Source organism: Grus americana, chromosome 7, assembly GCF_028858705.1.
Source record: "Grus americana isolate bGruAme1 chromosome 7, bGruAme1.mat, whole genome shotgun sequence".
Taxonomy (NCBI): domain Eukaryota; kingdom Metazoa; phylum Chordata; class Aves; order Gruiformes; family Gruidae; genus Grus; species Grus americana.
This window is the reverse complement of record NC_072858.1, coordinates 35,852,794-35,872,214: the sequence shown is the minus strand read 5'-3', so window position 1 is coordinate 35,872,214 and position 19,421 is coordinate 35,852,794. Positions and strand designations below refer to the sequence as shown.

Below are 19,421 nucleotides of genomic sequence, written 5' to 3'. Positions count from 1 at the left end.
ACCTGAAATAGTGTTCTTTGAGGCATGGTTGGGAGGAGTGTGTGTGTGTTTAATTCCATTTCACTTGGGGAGCCTACTTAGTAATGAAGGCCCCTTAAAGCAGAATCAAATTACTGATTTGTGACATGAAGGCTGGTTTGCACAATGATGTGCTTAATAGGTTATTTAGTTCCACGACAACTGGCACTGATCACTCAGTTGAACGCTTATTGGTTACTGAATGACTAAATGTAGGTGGATGCATGTTCGGGGCATCAGAAGCCTCTTGATAATTAAAAGCAGGAATGAAAGTAATGGATATGGGATTCACAGGGTGGTTTTATTTTCACTGTCTTAGTGTCTGGGAGGAACATCTGCTAAAACTGAGTTTACATTTCGAAAAATAAGTCATAGGTGGGTATGTGTGGGCAGGATGACGGTAGTGGTACCTTTGCATTCAGGAGTGGGCTATGCATTAGAATCTGTATTTTTACAATTATGCACAAGTTTTTGATTGACAGGCTTATTCTGTGTACCTCTGTTGAAGATGATATATTTCACTTGCAGGTCAGATAGCAGAGAGGGTTGGTTGAGACTCAAGAGACTTGAGGAAATCTCCAGGTTGTAGAGAATAATTTCATCTCCTCCAGTCTGAGAAATGTACTTATCCCTTAGCAAAAGATTTCTAATGATATATTCATCTATCAAAGAGAATTTTTTTTTTTAGTATGATCATTTAGTATAATTCATTTAACAGAAGCAGATGGATTTGGCATGTTAGAGAAAAATCTTTGATGCAGGGGCTGCCATTGCTCAGACTTTATTAATCTGATAAACCTAGATTTCTTATGGAATTCTGAATTGTCTGTTTTGTCTCTTGTGTCTTGTCCTTTCTGAGCACTGAAATGTTTTTTTTAAGACAGTCAAACTTTGAGGTATTCACTGCACCTTTTTTACCTTGAACATATTGATGTTTTCCAAAAGCAGTTTCAGTTTTCTTATCTGCATTTCATAGGACAGTCTGCCTTGAAACAGTTGTTTTGTTTTGGCTTTGGGAATGAGACTTTGGGATATACTCTCCTTCTCCACAAGAAATGGAGTCTTCCAGGGAGGAAAGGGACTTTCTGCAGGAAGGCAGTCTGTATCGCATGTTTTCAAAGCATAATTTCAAATCTCTTGTTCACCACACCTCACTACTCCCTATCACAAGGAAGAAGCATTGTGGAAAGTTATCCATTAGGTGAGATTAAAATACAAACTAAACATTAAAGCAAACAAACAAACCCCTACAAACAAACAAACAAACAAACAAAAAACCCCAACAAAAGCAAGCAAGCAAGCATGAAAGACGAGGAAGGAAACAAAGGCTTTTGTTGAAAGTACCTGGAACCTGTGACTGGATCTAGCTAAGTGGATCTTCACTGTAATGATGCCTTCTGCTTTGGGGGTTTTCCTGCCTTCCATGGGACTCCTCAGTCCCATCCACGGGGTGATAACTAGCTCTGTCTTGGAAACCTCCAGTGGATGGAGACTGCACAACCTCTCTGGACAGCCTGCTTCACTGCTGGGCTGTCCTCATGGGGAAAAAGGTTTTCCTTATGACAAGGGTGAACCTCTCTTGTTCCAACTTACCTTCTCTTGTTCCTATTACCTTTCATCCTCCCACCATGCACTGCTGTGTGGAGTCTAGCTCCATTTTTTTGATGATCTCCTCATAGGTTTTGGTGGGCTGCTGTTAGATGCCCCGAAGCCACCTCCTCTGTAGGCAGAACAAGCCCAGTCCCCTCAGCCTCTCCTTGTAGGACAAATGTTCCAGCCACCAGCTGTCTTGATGGTCCTCTGCTGACCTCGCTACAGTTAATCAAGTGTCTTCTATGTCTTGAGTGGGGGCCAAAACTGGATGCAGCATTCTAGATGCTGTCTAACAAGTGTTGAGTAAAGGCGGATAGTCACTTCCCGCAATTTGCTCTCTGTGGTTCATAGAGTCCAGATGCTGTTGGCGTTCCCATGCTGCCAGGGCACACTGCTGGCTCGTGGCCAGCTTGTTGGGTGCTAAGATCCCCAGGTCCTTTTCAGCTGATCTGTTTCCCAGCCCCAGCTTGTTGTTTGTAGCAAGGGGTTCTCCCTTCCCAGCTGCCAGACTTTGCATTTATCCTTGGTGAATTTTGTAAGATTGCTGTCAGCTCATTCCTACAATGTGCGTATATATCCCTCTGGATGGGAGCCCTCCCCTTAAGCATATCGATTGGTCTTTCCTTCTGGTGTCATCTGTAAGTTTGCTGAGTGTGCACTCCATCACCTCCTCCAGACCCTTGGTAAAGATATTGTACAGAACTGGTCTTAGGATAGATAAGTCTTCTGTGGTACTCCTCTTGTTCCCAGCCACCAGGTGGGCCACAACCCATGAACCATGGCCCTCTGAGCCTGATCATCTGACCTGTTTTTGTCCATCTAATTCTTCAGCCATCCAAAGTGTAATGTCCCAACTTGGTTACAGAAACTGGGAGATGGTGTGAAGAGCCTTTCTAAATGATAGCTACTGTTCTTCCTTCACCCAGAAATGTGGGAGAAGGTAGTCAGGTTGATGAGGCATGATTTACCCTTGGGAAATCCATGCTGACTGTTGATAGTCTCCACTGTGCCCAAAGTGTGTTCCAGGAGGAGGCAGTTCATGATTTTCCCAGGGACTGGAGAGGCTGAGCAACCTGTACTTTCCCGGTTTGTTCTTCTGACCTTTTTTGAAAATGGGAACCATTACGAATTTTTGAAGAGTCAAAATGCGAAGCATCTGTTTGATTGCCTTTAGAGGTAGCCAGTCGTCCAGTAATGATGTTTTAGACTACTTTCAATAAATACAGAGAGAACAAGTTCTATTTTTATTTTCAAATACTCAAATAATGTTTAGAAGTAAAGTCTTCTATTTAAATCACAACTATAAAATTGGTAGGCCATATATAATTTACCTCATAAAGATTACTGGCAAAAGTGAAAACAACAGCTTAATTGGCTTTTCACTATCTGTCTTCAAACAACTTCAGAAGTATTGCCATTATAAATGAAATGTCTTAAGTAGCTTCCCACTAGGTGGAGCAAATGTATATCAACCCAGCAGAGGAAACAGGCGATACATTTTAGACAAGCAAAACAACAAATCACTTGTATTAAAACCTACTGTTCTATTCTTGTTAATTACTAATTTTCTGAGTTTCAAATGGAAGTTTCTAATCCATATGATGACGTTTCCAACTTAATAAGCATAAGCAAAGTACACACTTTTGCATGGAGCTGTGTATCCATTGTCATGGTTTTCATGGAGTGAAGACAGGGACTTTGGTTACAACAAAGGTGTGTAATTGTAATAGCTATGTTTGATCTTATTTTCTGTTGTTGTTATTTGGGATTTAAAATTATTTTTTAAAATGTCAAACACAAAAAGTGCTTCCTTGAAATGAATTATCTGAAAAAAAGGAAACAAGCTTTCAGTTTACCAAGTGAGTCCTTGGGTACCTGATAAAGAACTTGTACTCCTGAAATCTTAGCTTCTTTTCTGATCATGCTCTTTCATTTTATAAAAACTGCTACCTATTCTGTAAACCTGTCTTCCTTGTATCTTTTGACCCTTATGGTTACAATACCATTACTGGTTGTGATGTGCATGCTTGAACTTGAAAGTTTCCCCCAGCTTTTTAGATTTAAATATGTGTTCAGTGCTTTTACAACAGCATAACTAGGTCAGTATTTTCAGGAGTAAAACTCTCTTCAAATTGTTCTTGGCATTATGCAAGAGTGGCATACCTACAAAGTACCATCAGTGCTTCAAGAGGTACAACTAAACTTCAAGAAAGAATGAAAACAGGGCTGAAATACGTGTTTCCAGCAAAAAATGTGTAACTTTGGATAGAAAATAGGTGCTAAAACTTTCTGTGCCAACTTACTCAGCTGTGAGAACTTCACATTTTTTACTTTAAAAGGATTTTCAGAAGGCAGTTCTCAAAAATTTCACTTTAAACTTTTCAATTACACCCCTCTGCTCACATCCTATCTCCTGGGGCCATTTTTTGAGAAGACTGTTATCCTAATGTATTCTCAGTGAGAACTGAAGAAACAGGAATTGCCACAGAGTCAGGCTATTGATCTGTCTAAGCTGTTTCTAATGGTGATTAATCTTATCCTCTTTGTCTTAATCTCCTGGAGTGGAATGTTATAAATTGACTTATTGTTACTTGAGCAAACAAAAATTCCTAGCATCCAGAAGTAATAAGGTATCTTTTACCCCATACTATGAGTTCACAGCATTTATTATTTTTAAAACCTCAACTCTTTACCATATAACATAATCTTTTTTTTTATTTAATTGAAAATACTTTTGTCTTTCAGTGTTGAAGGTTATCATTTATTCTCATCATTGACTAAACTGTTCAGTCTTCACCAAAGTTTATATTCTCACCACCAATCTGGTTTGAAATTACAGCCTGAACATAAAAAATGTTTTGCACAATTTTCTCTCTTAGTAACAAGAACTGTTTATCACCTGCATTTGAAAATTAACTATCTGTAATGTGCACAGGCTATAGCAGGATAATGATTTTACTATTACTTGAAGATAAATTCCATGCCAGCAGTTGGTGACAATACTTCTATCAAAGGCAGAGTTCTGATTTCTGGCTTAATTAATCAGTTGTTAGCTTTATATTCATAATAGCCCAAATAAAGTAGTATGCAAAAGATGTCATTTTAAGAGAAGTGCCAAGTATAGATTTCAAGAATAGACCTATGATCATTTTTAATGATAAATAAAGGGGATGGTATTTGCTATAGCACTAAGGTGTCAGAATATTGACAGATTAAGAACATAAGATTTTAGTTTGCCCTTTATAATGTGGGGTTTTATTGTTTTCAAAATAACACTCAAAATAATTGCTTTTAGCAAAAAACTGAAAAGTGCTTTTACTGAATAGATAGCAACAATTACGAGATTCTTACTAAATTAGTCAGGAAAAACAAATAATGCTTGCAATTTCTTGTTCTCCCTCTAGCACATCAAAATTCTTTCTCCGGCAGCCTGTCATCTGGCAGAATTAACTATGGGATAACGGTGATATTGTGACTAATACACAAAAATATTGGACACTAGCTAAATGTTTGCAGAGGGCCCATTTGTGACATGTTTACCATAGTTCGTTACACTGAATGACACGCTGCTTGACATGATGCAATTTTTGAAATACAGGCATTAGTCAAATGTCCAGAGTAGAGTAGATAATCTCTTTAAACCCATTCTGTATTCAGTGAAGAATATAATAGACAAATTCAGATCCTCCTAGAGTGCACACAAGCATTTCTGTTGCTGCTGTGGTATTTACATACCACAAATAACTCTGTATTTGTAGTAGTATAATGAAGAGATCACTCATCAACTTAGCTCCTGTTACAGTGCTAGTCTGCACTGCATTTTAGTATTCATTTGGGAAAAAGAATGACTGATTGCGGGTGTTGAAACGAAGATAAGATAAAGCATAAGAGCATATAATGACAATTTAAAGGCCAACATTTAATTGAATGTTAGATAAGTGGAGATAGCTTCCTTCTTTCACATCACGATGCCTCTTTGTCCATTTACATTGTATATCTTGAGATTTTAGACTTCACTCTGCATTCTGTTTTAACAGCTGAGACCCTTTGTTTGCAGGATTGATGGTTTCATGGGTGTATGTGACCTTTAAAAATGAATGATCTAGATAAAGTTGTTTGGATATCCACTTTTGAGGAAGGTTTGCATATAAAACTTTGTGTTGGAGAAAATGCTGTAAAACTTAGTCAAACACATTGTTCTACAAAGCTTGGATTAGAAAGCAAATAAGCCAAAGAACACACTTGCACCTAGTTTGGAAAGACTGAGGCCAGGCCTTGTTTTTATTAATTATTCTCTTTAAAACCCTAGTAGAAGAGCAAATGAAAAGGTTTGTGATCAGAGAGTGTTTTTCATTTCATAAATGAAAATGTGAAAGTAATTCATAGCTGGAAATGAACCATGTGCAAAGTAATGACTTGCTATTGTGGCTTGAAGTTGAATACCAGGAAGGTGTAAAATTCATGAATACTAGACTTGGCTGTAGTCTGAGACTTCAGTAGCAAAACCTATGAGAATGCAGATTTATTACAAGCTTTTAAATGTGGGAAGAAATACACGCTCACTTGTGAAACATGTCAGGAGTAGTAATGTAATTACAATCTTAAATGTGTAGAGGCATATTTGAATGAATTTTCATTGGGGTAAGCAAAGACTTTTCCCAAATGACTGAGATCTCTCTTAGAATCATGACCCAGGAAGCTGGGGCAGACATCCCATCTCATCCTGTCCTATCCCACACCTCTGCTCTTCCAGCCAGCTGTTACATAACCTTGTTTGTAGGCCGCTCAGCCTTTATCTAATAATTGATTTATAATTGGTCTCCCCACCTCTAGCACCCCTAGGGGAGACTATTCAAGAGTTCTGCTCCTATGGCTGCTGGAAACTTTTTTCTAATTCTTCCTCTTTAAATTTATTTCCAAACTCTCTTTACCGCTGTGCTTCACTCATGAGTTTGTAGGGTCTTGCTGACTGGAGTCTTGCACAGGACTTTTTTACTTCAATATTCTTCCTTACATTTACTGGAAATTCTGCACTTCGTATGACTTAATAGTGAATTTGCCATTTATGTCTTGTATTCATCCTGTCACTGACTACAGTGACATCCTGTCACTTCCTTTTCAGTCACTTGTAGTTGCTGAGACTCCAGTTTATGTCAGAGGTTGGTTATATAGCCCCAAATACTCAACCTTAAACAGTATTTTGAAATTCCTTCCATTCTTCTTATTCCAGTCCTCAAGCTCTTCTGTGCAAAATTTCTGTGTATGGATATCACCCAATTTTGTGTTACAAGTCCTGGTAGTCCATACTCTTAATAAAGACCAGTTCAAACATGCAATAACATTTTCTTACCGTAGAACTCCAACTGAGTGTAGAATTCAAACCCAGCAGAGAGTTGCATTATGTTCAGTTTCCCAGTATGGATTATCCATGTGTTCACACATGAAAGTAATACACATATAAGTAGATACATATGTCTGTTAGGTATTTAATAAATATTTATATTATAAATTATTATTATTTATATTATATTATTATTTATAATAAGACTTATAATATTATTTATATATTATTATTTATTATTATTTCTATTATAAATTATTATATTTAATAAATATTTAATAAATATTTAATAAATATTTAATAAATAGTGGATCATGAAAGCAATATGAAAAATCACAAATCTTGCACTGAATTACATATAGCAGCTACCAAGGAGAGAAAACAATTGAGTAACTATTTCCATTTTCTGTGAGAAGCTGCTAGAAGCTTCCCCTGTGTCCAACAGAGCCAACGCCAGCCAGCTGCAAGATGGACCCGCTGCTGGCCAAGGCCAAGCGCATCAGCAATGGTAGCAGTGCCTCTGGGATAATATATTTAAGAGGGGGAAAAAACTGCTGTGCAACTGCAGCCGGGAGAGAGGAGTGAGAATATGTGAGAGAAACAGGCTTGCATCCGTGGAAGGGACCCGAGTCAACTCTGTTTTGCCCATGCCAGTAATTGCTGAGCGATCTCCCTGTCCTTATCTTGACCCATGGAGCCTTTCATTAATTTTCTCTCCCATCCCACTGAGGAGGGTAGTGATTGAGTGGCTTTGGTGGTCACCTGGTGTCCGACCAGTGTCAACCTACTGCAATTATGGTGGGTTATTTTTTTCCCCAATTTTGGATGTTTGGTGTCTGAAAATGACTGTAGTTTATAGCTTTGTGATGTAAGGTTTGATAAATCAAGAACTTCTTTCTGCTTGAAACTTTGTCCTTAGTCTTTAATGACTGGATAGGGTTTTTTCCTGAATTCTGTAGTTCAAAACCTGGCAGATCTAGACTTTGGAGAAAATGACTTAGGAAGAACTTGAGAGTATACTCCTCTGGCTAGGAAAATGGGGCTTGTAGAAGAAACTTAGAATCTCAGCCACAAATAAATCTTACTAAACTGAAAAGGGCATATGCATTATTAAAAGAAAAAAAAGATATTTTTCTGACAAAATTTGGGCCAAGAGGCGCTCGAAGATGAACCCACTTGCACTTAGACTGTGACCTAGTGTTCTGAGTTATGAATTGGAGAGTGAATCCCTATGTCAGTGCAGCTGGAAAGAGATCTCTGTTTTACAACTTGCAGTTTTGAAAGTGTCTTATCAGATTAATAGATTGACATTGTCTGAGACTGTCATTTAGAGATACTAGTGTCATTTTCATGTCCTCTTTGCTCTCTAAGGTGTCTACAGTCAGGCTGGTAATATTCATGCAGTTTGACTTTACAGAAAAATAGTATCAGTACAATTGTACAAAATTTACTCAGTGTCTTCTAAAATAAACTTTTTTGCAAATACATGTAATTTGTTGTGGGGTGGTGATGGTGTAAAGCTCTTACTGACATGACCTAAAATGTCACTGTCTCAAAATTATTAACCATTCTGCCCTGTCACAGCATCTTGTATTCCATGTTTTATAGAAAAAAATCCCAAACTATATTTGAAATGTGTGGTTGTCAGACATTCACAAGTATAACTTCACCAAGAAAGGAATGGTGCCCTGCTACTGTGAATCCAACTTTATGATCATTGGGGGAAAAATTTGTAGGTTAATGTGTAAAAAAACAAAAAACCCCGAAGAATCACAGTGTATATCTATAGTAACCAAGTATCGTATAGCTTTAAAAAGAACGTGATTTTTTTTTTCGGTAAGCCTCTCACTGAATCAAGGTTATTACCTGCCTTAGGGCCCTGGTCAGTATAATCCTGAGAAGCTAAAGTTACTCCGTTTTAATACCCTTTCTGTTGTCGGTCCTCTAATAGGACTGTCTGTAAGTGTTTCAATTAAAGTGAGCTTGTGAAAGTTGTTTGGTTTTTTTTTATTTCATGGATATCCATGCACAACAAAATCTGATTTTCCTTCCACAATGCTGGTTTTCGAACAACTTTTGTATGGTAACAGCTTTTGGCTACTGTGGAATTCTTATTACCTATAATTCTAGGACTAAAACTGAAAGACTTCATCACACTGTTAGTTTTTGCCTGAAAAGAAAATGTTCCTTTTCTCTGCTTTACCAGTGTAGTGTTATGTTCATCTTTGCCCCCAAATTTGATTGCCTATCTATTTTGTTGAGGTCATTTATGCAGCCATGTTCATTATGCTTTTTTTACTAAGTTATTTATGATGAAATTCAGACTGCATGAAGACTTCTTTTTTTTAATAATATGTTGGTAAGTGGGAAGGAAGAAATAAACGTGAAGACCTGGAGACCTGGATTGTATAGAAAACTGCTCTTGTCATAAGTTAAACAGTGTTTTTTGATGGAGTTGTCGTGTATGGTTGAAAAACTTAGTACCCAAAACCTACATTACCAAAACAGATTCTTTAGCTGTGGGTACATTAGCGTATGTGGGTGCATTATGTTTTTGAGTGGGGGGAGGGAGAGGGAAGAAAAAAAAAAGGAGAGGAACAGAGAAGAGGAGAATTCAGAGAGCATATTAAGAGAGGAGGCTAAAACCAGAATTTACATTTTTACCAAACATACATAACTGTTTGAAGGATAATAGCTTAAGGTTTTTGAAAGGCTTATATGCGGAATAAAGCGTAAATGTATTTACCTAATGCTGTTGGGATTAACTTTCCTTTGTTGAGAAGATGGCTGGATATCAGTAGTTGATATCTGTAAGAACTACTTCCTATCCACCTACAGGCAAAAACCAGACAGCCCTAAGAAAAACATCACATCAGTAGTAAAGGATAGCAAGTTGTCATAATGCAATTGTGTATATTCTTGTAATAAACTGGTGTTGCTTGAACAGCAGTTAGGGTGACCAGAAAGAACAGACAGTGGCATACAAAATACCATGTATACAAATAGCAAATTAGGGCCACTTAATTTTTTCCTGTAGTGCAGGAACTTCTGCTGCCTGATGGAATTGGGAAGTGATGTATTCAAAACTGGGGAAGATGTGTTCTTTCCCTTCCAGAGCGCATAGCTGACTTGGAGCATTCTTAGGTGTCAGTGTAGCAATAAAAAATCAGCAGGATTCTGAAGCCTCTTACACCCACTGACAAAGGATTAGACCCTTTTGAAGGCCTACTAGATCTGCTGTTTCTAATGTGGAGATGGGAGAGTGGGCATATGAGTCTTTTTGGACAGTGAAGTAGTAGAAAGACTTGTAAAAGAAGTGGAAAAATCTTTTGGTTCTAAAAATGTGACATCCATTCTGGTCATGTAAAGGTTTCTTGCAAGACACCTTTGCTAGCAGCAATAACACAATATTTAAATACAAAATAACTTCCCTAAGTACCAACTTTAAAAGTCAGTGCTTTAATTAAAGCAGGGCTATTCTGAAGTAGTTCAAAGCTGTCTGACACAATTTGGTTTTATTTGGCAATTAGTAACCAGTGCAATGCTAGAACAGGACTGTGTTTTGTTTGTCAGACATTATCTTAGACCAAATTATAATATAGGTTTGACATTTATACCAAAGTTACTAACCATAAAAGAGAATAACCCATTTCCACATTTTTTTTTCTCCAGACTCCTGAGGAGTTAGAAGATGTATCTGACCTTGAAGAAGACCATGATGCACGTAGTCGTACAAGTATTCAAACTGAAGGGAAAACTGACAGGGTATGTATTACACCAGTTTATTTAAAAAGCAGTTTGATGAGGGAAAAAATGCTGTTGTGTTAACTGTTTCTGTGAAGCCACTTAAAGTCACGTGGTGAATCATTAAAATCTTCTTCAACTCTTAATAGATTTCTGAAAAGGTATAGAGGGCATAAAACTGGTGTGTATGACCTGAAAGAGAAAAAAGACAATGTAATTAAGTTGTAAATACTTGGTGAACATGTAAATTAGAAAAATTCTTACTGAATGAAATTCTAACAGGTTACAGGTGCATAAATGTGGCTTGGTCTAATAGAAGCTAGGTTAATAAGGAATTTTTTATATCTGGGTTGTACTGAAGCCTGCAATGCATATTAACCAAAAATAACCTCTACATAATAGAAAGTTCCCGTGCACAGAAGAGAAAGGGCTATATCTGGGATCTTTGCCACTGCAGTGTGTGAGTTACTTTTCCTGCTGTGTTCATGTGTGAACCTATTTTATAGTTTATTGCTTAACTAGTGAATTCATGAGGAAGTATGAAAGACAATACAATATTTGACATTTTCTGTATTTCTGGATGTTCCGAATCAGATTTTCCTGTTGTATCATCATTTAACCTGAGGACTTCACTACATTACTGGTTTTTTGTTTATTGTTTACATTCAAACATTTTTAAGAGCCTGAAAACGTTTTTGAGATAGCAAAAGGTTTCTTAGTACAAAATTGATGTATTTAGCAAGCTAACATTAATCTTCTTTTTGTTTCCATTTTAAATAATGATTCAGCAAAACTGTACTCTTATTCACAACTTTCTGAAGTGGAAAGATGCATGGGGTCAGAAATGTCTACTTCATTACTTGTTTGCTCAATACCTAGAGCAATAACATCTCTCACACTTGATTGATTCTAGTATTATTCCCATAATGGAAATTACAAATGATAGAACTAGCTGGGAAAAAACAAAACTTTTCAATATAAAAAGAATTACGTCAAGAAAATGGCATTTTAATTCACATCTGTTTTTCAGGAAACACTTTTTTTTATTCAACACAAATATTTTCTTTATTAAGACTCTAAATGCTAACGAAAAACACTAGCCAAAATGAGTGCTATTCACTTGTGTTGCATATGTGCATATCAGTTATACATTAATTAACTGAGTTGATTCTTAAAACACTGTGAGAAATGTAACAACTGTGTGAAAGATCACTTCATACAATCTTGTTACTCAGTAAACATAACTGGCAATTAAAATATACTAGCTGCCCTTCTCAGTTTAAATTACTCTTTGCAACTTCAGCACATTTCCCTACATTACAGGCTAAAATTTCTATTGTAGTTAAAAAGGCAAGGTTTTCCTTCAAAACATTATCCATGTAGGATGCTATAAATTTGTTTGGAACAGATACAGATGGTATGCTTGCATATTTTCATACATATCCTGTAATGAATGCACTTGAAGTTTTTCTCTTGCTGGGAAAACAGAAGTAGTAGTTTGTGCGTGTTTACTATCACAATGTAGTAACAAAAGATCCACTAGAGCTTTAAAAGATCACATTTTCACACAGGGTCTTCCACTTCTCAGATAAACCAGAGTACTTCATTAAAGGGAATGCTTTTTGAAAAGAGAACCATGAATAACACATACTTCCGGATGACTACACAAAGCAAGAAGTGCGTGCTGAGAGACTGTTGTTGGTAGGGAGCTGGCCGTTAAGAATCAGACGCATAGGTTATTACTGTGGAGAGGTGTCTCTGGGATGTGCTTTTCCTTGTGTTACACAATGTATCATCTGCACTGTCAGTGAATTGGTGGAGAGGTGGAAAGGACTGTTATTTATAGATAAACTATCGTTAGTACATCTAAAAAAACAGTATTTTAACAGTATAGGAAGTACATTTCTATTTTTTCTTCCATTTCTCCCCAAAATAATACAATTATTGTAAATGTTCCTTTTTGGGGGATCTAGATAGCAGTGATATTGATACTTGAAGATTTATATCTAGAACCTATTCAGCAATTGAAGACTCTGTATAGGGAAGGTAGATTTTAAGGTTTAGTCAGGGACTGTCTTGTTTTGTGTTCTACAGCGAATTTCTGTGCTGTTGCGGAGGCTTTTACATGCGGTGGTAACACCAAGAGTGACTATGTTCCAGAAGTGGTATGGCAAGATCGCAGAGTAACCTTTTTTTTTTTTTCTCCCCTCCTTGAGTTCTTTCTCTTGGGCATTTCCACTATAGTAATTCAATTTTATTTATACATATCTGTCTTGATACTAGTTCTGCATAACAGCACTTTTGATTACTCTTGCTTTGTCAAGAGTGTTGTATTTTCACATCTCTTACTGTTCCAACAGGGAGCTAGTGCCTATGAAAGTGCCTTTTTTTCTTTCCCTTTTTATCACAACATATAAAGCATGTAAAACCAGATGTGATACGCATATGCCACTTGTAACAAAGGCTACACCTAACTAGCAAATCTCATTGTCCTTATGTAGGAAAAATTCATATATTATTAACTATAACTTCTTCAGAATCTGGCTCTGTATTTAGAGAGTATAGGTTAGCAGTGAGATAGCAGGACTGAGATTTGACCTCGTATTTATGTTCCTGACTCTGCAAGTATATAGGTAATTTTGGAAATGTTACTTCTTTGATCTTTCCTTCAGATAATTCCCTATCTCTAAGTTGAATATGATAGTGCTCATGGCATCGTCCCACACTGCTGGATGCAGGTTACCTTGGGCAATGTGCTGTGAGATCTCTCAGTAATTAAACTGGATAGCAATAACGGTTATTATTTGTAGGGTGTTTTTATATCCCTGAAGATGAGCCTTATGACCAAATCCTTAACTACTATAAAAACAGGTAATGCTTGTGGATCCAAGGAGTAAAGCAATTTTTCTGAGCTGAAAATTAGATCTTCCTCTGGTTGTTGTGTCTCATTTGTGTAGTTACTCTGCAAGTTTATCACACAGTAATTTTGCTTGAGGAAATTTATGCCATCACGATCTGTATAATTCCACTGAGGTAGGTAGTGGCTTTTTATCGTATGATTTTGCGTTGAAGAGAAGGTCAAGTAAGAATTTGCCCAGTTAATTCTCAGACTTAGAAGACAACGTACATTCTGATGATAGGAGAAAATTTATTTCAAGTGTTTAAAGTTACTAAATCAATGAAGAGAACAGCTTAGCTTAATTTCAAAGTTATTGCTACAGGTTAGGTGTTCATATTGAAGAAGAGGCAAAATGTTTTAGCTCATATATAATCCATTTACAGATGACAAGAGCAGAAATGCTTTCAGGCAACTACCCGCCCACATTTTTTTCCTCAGAGTTCTGCAGACTGTTTTGTGAATACATAGACAAGAATGCCTGAGAATAAGATCTTCTTTTATACGGATTTGTTGTATACTATGTTTGTGCAACAATTCAGGTCTGGTGAAGAGTTGACTCAGTGTGCATTATTGTGAATGAGAAGATCCAGGCTGAATTATTTTACTGTTGTATTTGTATTGCATCTTAAATACAGCAATCATTAATTCATGTCTAAAAATATATTTAGCCTTGAAAAGAGGCCCATATAAATGTGTTACCGAACTCTCTAAGAAGGGAGAATAAATATAAGAGCAAACACCACGAACACCTATTGATACTTGCATAAAAAAATACTTAGAAGGGAAGTTAATTTGCCAGCAAATGAATCAGCTATTCTTGTTCAAGTAACAGATATTTTACATCTAAATTCCTACGTTAATATAAATGCTGGCATACATTAACGGGAAGCATATGCTATTTTGTTAATAAAAAAGCCAAGTTTAAAATATTTTGTAAGTTTAATTTTTATCAAAGCCACACACAGGCTTGAAATCCTGATGATAAAAATTCAAGCATAATGCAAATAACTACTGTAATTCTGAGCAGGTTCTGTTAATAGTATTTTTGACACTTAATACATGACAAAAGAGTCCCTGTCAGGATTCATGATCTATCAAAAGCATTCAATATCCATGGTAATTCTTAAGTTACCCCAATTTCAGTAAAGGGAAGAGATGAAGTTAGTGGAGGACTCAATGTTGTAGCTGTATAATACTATATACTATTACAAAGTAGGACTGGAAAGAACCCCAAAAAGTAGGCCAAGCTAGCCATTTGGCCCAAGGTAGAATAAATAAATTTCTTCCTGACATGTATAAGAGCAATTGCTGTCTCTATTTAGGCCATTACTGGAATTGATTGTTTATTGGAAAGTTTTTTCTTTATACCCCATATGTTGCAGTTAAGCATGTTAGTACTAGTCTTACTCCCAATGGACACAGAGGATGTGAGTTTTCCTTTGTGTGTGTATAATTTTTTTTGTACATGTAGATCCTTGTTCTGTGTCCTGTCTGTTTTCTAAACTCCAGATTGAATAACTCCAATACCCTTCATTTATTCTTTAAGATCATGGTTTCTGTATATCTTTTTGCTCTCTTTTTCTCCTCTGGATGCTCTTCAGCTGGTTAATGGCTTCTTGAATTTTGTGTCCAGAGTATTTATATTGCTAAATGCATTATGCCAGCTGTGGTCTAAACAACAAGCACTACTGTAAGGTTTACACTATTTTCATCTATATGCATACTTTAGAATGAGTTTTGTATGAGGTTTGTTTTTTTGCTGAGAGTACGTCATTTTGATCAGCTACTAATCCCCAGCCACAGAACTGCTGATAACCGGTTTTGTCTCAGTTCCGTGTGCGTATTGGTGATTTTTCTTAGATGGAAAACCTTGCACTTGTCTCAGCTGAAATACATCCTATTATTTTTTCAGCTCAGTTCTCAAGTTTCTCAACATCGCTTTGAATTGTAAAGCAGGACTCTGACATGTCAAACCAGGCCTCTTATACTGCAAATCTGTGATAGGTACTTTTGGTTCTATCATCCATGCTGTTAGTGAAAATCCTGAGTGATGTCAGAGTCAGGGCAGGTCCCTTCAGTATTTTGCCTGATAGATCCCTCCAGTTTGACATGTGTTCTTGATAAGTATTCTGTGAGCAGTTTTCTAACCAATATCACATCCAGCCAATGGCAATTACATCTAAATCATATTTCCCTAGATTATTTATGAGGATTACATGTGAATCAGTGACAAAACCCTAGTGAAGCCCAGATTTATGACATGTTGCTGCTTCATCTGTAGGCCTGTTACCCTGGGACAAAGAGAAATGACATTAATATGACACAATTGCCTCATCTAAGTCAACCTTTTTAGTGAAGGCTGATGCAAAAATGGCATTAAACAGTTTGTTCTATTATCTCCTGATGGCTTTACCTCTTTATCCATTTATATTGTAACTAAAAATATACAGGAATTGACATGGCAGCACAAATGAGACACTCTCTGAACTGGTTCAAAGAATGCTGGACTTCAGCTGGCATGCTACAGTTCTTAAAATTGGGAGAAGTCAACTGGTGATAGCAGGTAGTAAACTTAACAAAAGAAATTCAGCTTCTGCCAGCTGTCAGTATCGCACACCTGCACAGTTCATCTCTGAGGAACATGTGTATTCACTTTGCCATGAATTGCTGAATATCCACTATCCTCTCTTTCACCTCTATCCAAACTTGAGCAATTATTCACTCAGTAGAAAAAGCAGGATGTTTTGTAAAAGCTAATGGACACATTTTACTCATTTTAAGAGAATCACTTTTGACTCTTAGCTGTATTCAAGAAAGGTACTTCCATAGTGGCATTCAAAACACATCTCTGTAATAGTCTTTACAAGCGCCTATCTTACGCTCCCCTTCCTGATGAAGCGGGCTCAGCTGATGTAGATGTATTTTATGACAGTGATCTACAAAGTTCGTTCAAGAAAAAACAATTAAAGGTTGCAATTGGAACTTTTAAAAAAGTTTGACTGAAATATATTACTGTCCTTTGAGTGATTTGAAGGGATCTTGTTCACTTCCACCAAATGTTCAGCTGATTCGGCAGCCGGGGAGGAAGAACATAAATGAGATGGCTTCTTGTGGCTGAGTCTGTGGTGGGATGAAAAGCTTAGCTCTCAACTAATGTGGTGGTTTTGGATCTATGCCATTATCTTATAACTACAGAATGTGAAGAGCATGTTATTTTGTATTCCTGCTTGTAAAAGCTCTGAAAAGTTTTTCATATGTTCCATCCGGAAAGTGGGGTTTGTTTTCTTTGTAACCTACAAAATTGTAGAAAAACAGTTTTCCTCTTTCCTTCTCTATAGCTACATGACACACTGCAACCTACAAAGCAGGAAGTGTTACATCATTTTCAAAGGGAGGTTCTTCCTGGCTCACCTCTGTCTCACACAAACAGTTGCTTGAATGTATTGTGCTTCTTTCTGTTGCTTTTCTTTCCTTCCTTCCTCCCTGTAAGCAGTAAGAATTTTGGTGGTGTGCATCTGGCCAGTCATTCGTTTTAGGGGATCAGGAAAATAAAAAAGCATGTCAGTCTAAGACTTGGAGAGAATAATCATAAGTTTAGATGAAATTCAATTCCATAGAGTGTAGCCAGGAACAAAAGCAGGCAAAAGGCCAGTTCTTTGGGTTGGGATCTCATTGGCAAGTATTACACCAGTGAGAGAAGAGTCAGTCTTCACCAAGTAGTTACTCCCTATGTGTCCTCTACTTTTATTATGTGGACAATTTGTTCTTACCTTAAAGTATTAGTATCTGTGATAGCGAATTGACTGAAACTTGGAAGGGGCTGAAATGAAAAGAAATGCCAGTCTCACTTGGTAAGTCAAGTTGCAAATGGGATGATATAAACAACCCCAGTGTTGGAGACCCCCAGCTACCAGGGATAAATAGCCTTCTCAAGAGTTAATTCAAAGAAATTAAAGAAAAAAATATATACTGGGGTTTTTTTTGTAATAGAAGAAAGAAAAATATAAAAAATACAACTTTTCCTCTCACCAAGTTTTAACTCTGTTATCTGCTACTGCAATAAAAAACATTTTCTCTTAGAAGTAATGAAAAAATCATTTTCTCCTAGTGGACAATATAAACCTGCACTTATGTAATAACAGTTTAGATCTTCATTTCTCATTTACCATTACGTTATCTATTTTGATACAAAATCATATCTGCGCTTTAAAGGCTGTGTATACAATTGTTTTATTTTGTTGCTGTACATGGTTTTAAAGCAGTATGAGAGAAATGAAAGAAAAATCAAGGTCAGAATTCTGGTTTCCTTTGCCCCTTTGTTCCAGTGGATAATGTGTCTCATTCCACGTGAAACTCATTATTGGCACATAGCAGGATACAGTATGTCACAACTCCCTCATTAAAATGTCATCTTTCTTGTGGTTTCCAGATCTAGGCCTGTGTTCTTGAACTCAAAAACAGTATTGAAGCTGGGCGCTAGGAAATACCGTAAGCGACCACCAACCAGCAAATATGTATTAGATTATAAAAAGGGGTATAAAAAGTTCTTTTGACTTTGTAGCCCAGCTCTTATTTTTGTCTGCTTCCTACCTTTCCCAGCAACCTTATCCTACAACCGTGAGGAAAATGTGTCTTGGTGTTCTCTGGTTGGTTGGGTGGGTGGGTTTTTTTAACAAAACAGGAAAGGTATTCCTCAAAGTAGTTACACTTTCTAATTTTGTGACTGCAATTACAACTTAGTTATACTTTGGAAGACCTGTAATTTCCAGTAATTCATATAAAAGGGAAAATTAACCTTATGATGGGAGTGATTCAAGCATAAAATCTCTGAAATGGCATAGCTTGAAAAACATACACATTACATATTAAACTGCTTACCTGTTACACTAATTATAAGTAATACAGCCACTGCCTTAACTTTCCATTTTATGGATGGTAGATAATGTTTATAAACAAGAGTAAGTCACAATATATTTATTATTTAATTGCAGCATAATTACAGGGTGTTAATAGTTGCTGTATGTATCTGTGAGTTCCTGATGGCCTGCAGTGCAAGAGTTGGACCACTTCATAGTTCTTAAAATTATGTTGGTAGAACCTTCTCAGAAGAGAGGGTAAGCCTACCTGAAAGTTTTAGGACAATTAAACCTTTTCATTTATTGTTTCCTACATGAAAGAATATTGCGTTTTGTAACTTGCATATATATCATACTTAAAAACACTTTGGCTCCTTTATCCCTAAGAAAAAGGAAAATCTATCAGTCATATTTCATAAAGGCTCTTTGGAAGAATTTATTACTCCTTCTCTCACTACGTTAATATTAATGGTTTCGTGGACACCACTGTCCCCATTACACTGAGGTAATTTATTTGGCCCAACCCAATGATGGCATACAGATTTTGAAATTCAGAAGTGCTCAGGCTGGAACAGTTGGCTCAGGACACAATGTGTTTAAGCTATATATTTAATAATATCCAGTGACCTTTTTTTTAAAAAAAACCCCACTCTGACATAGATGTTGTGCATGTGTTTCAGGCCAAGATGACTCAACTGCCAGAGGCTGAAAAGGAGAAGATAGCTGAGCAAGTGGCTGACTTTAAAAAAGTCAAGAGTAAGCTTGATGCAGAGATTGAAATATGGGATGATACCAGCAATGACATCATTGTTTTGGCCAAGAGGATGTGTGTGATTATGATGGAGATGACTGATTTCACAAGGTAATTATGCAAAAAAAGGGGTCTTCAATATTTATAAATGTTGGAAAACATTGTCATATTGTTACAGCAGGAAATGCTGAGGTTTTAATGTCAGGTGACAGCATCTTC

The 19,421-nt window shown here is 36.7% G+C and overlaps 1 protein-coding gene across 5 annotated transcripts in view; it reads left to right on the top strand.

The window, feature by feature from the left end:
• Positions 1–19,421, top strand: part of CTNNA3 (catenin alpha 3) — a 512,488-nt gene that overhangs the window by 429,846 nt on the left and 63,221 nt on the right. For all 5 annotated transcript variants that reach the window (XR_008577888.1, XM_054832089.1, XM_054832088.1 and 2 more), the window contains 2 exons: positions 10,625–10,717; positions 19,132–19,313. Coding sequence is in view for 4 of the 5 variants with exons in the window: in XM_054832089.1 (XP_054688064.1) it covers positions 10,625–10,717; positions 19,132–19,313 (275 nt within the window). In the remaining variant the exon portion in view is untranslated. The remainder of the gene's footprint in view (positions 1–10,624; positions 10,718–19,131; positions 19,314–19,421) is intronic.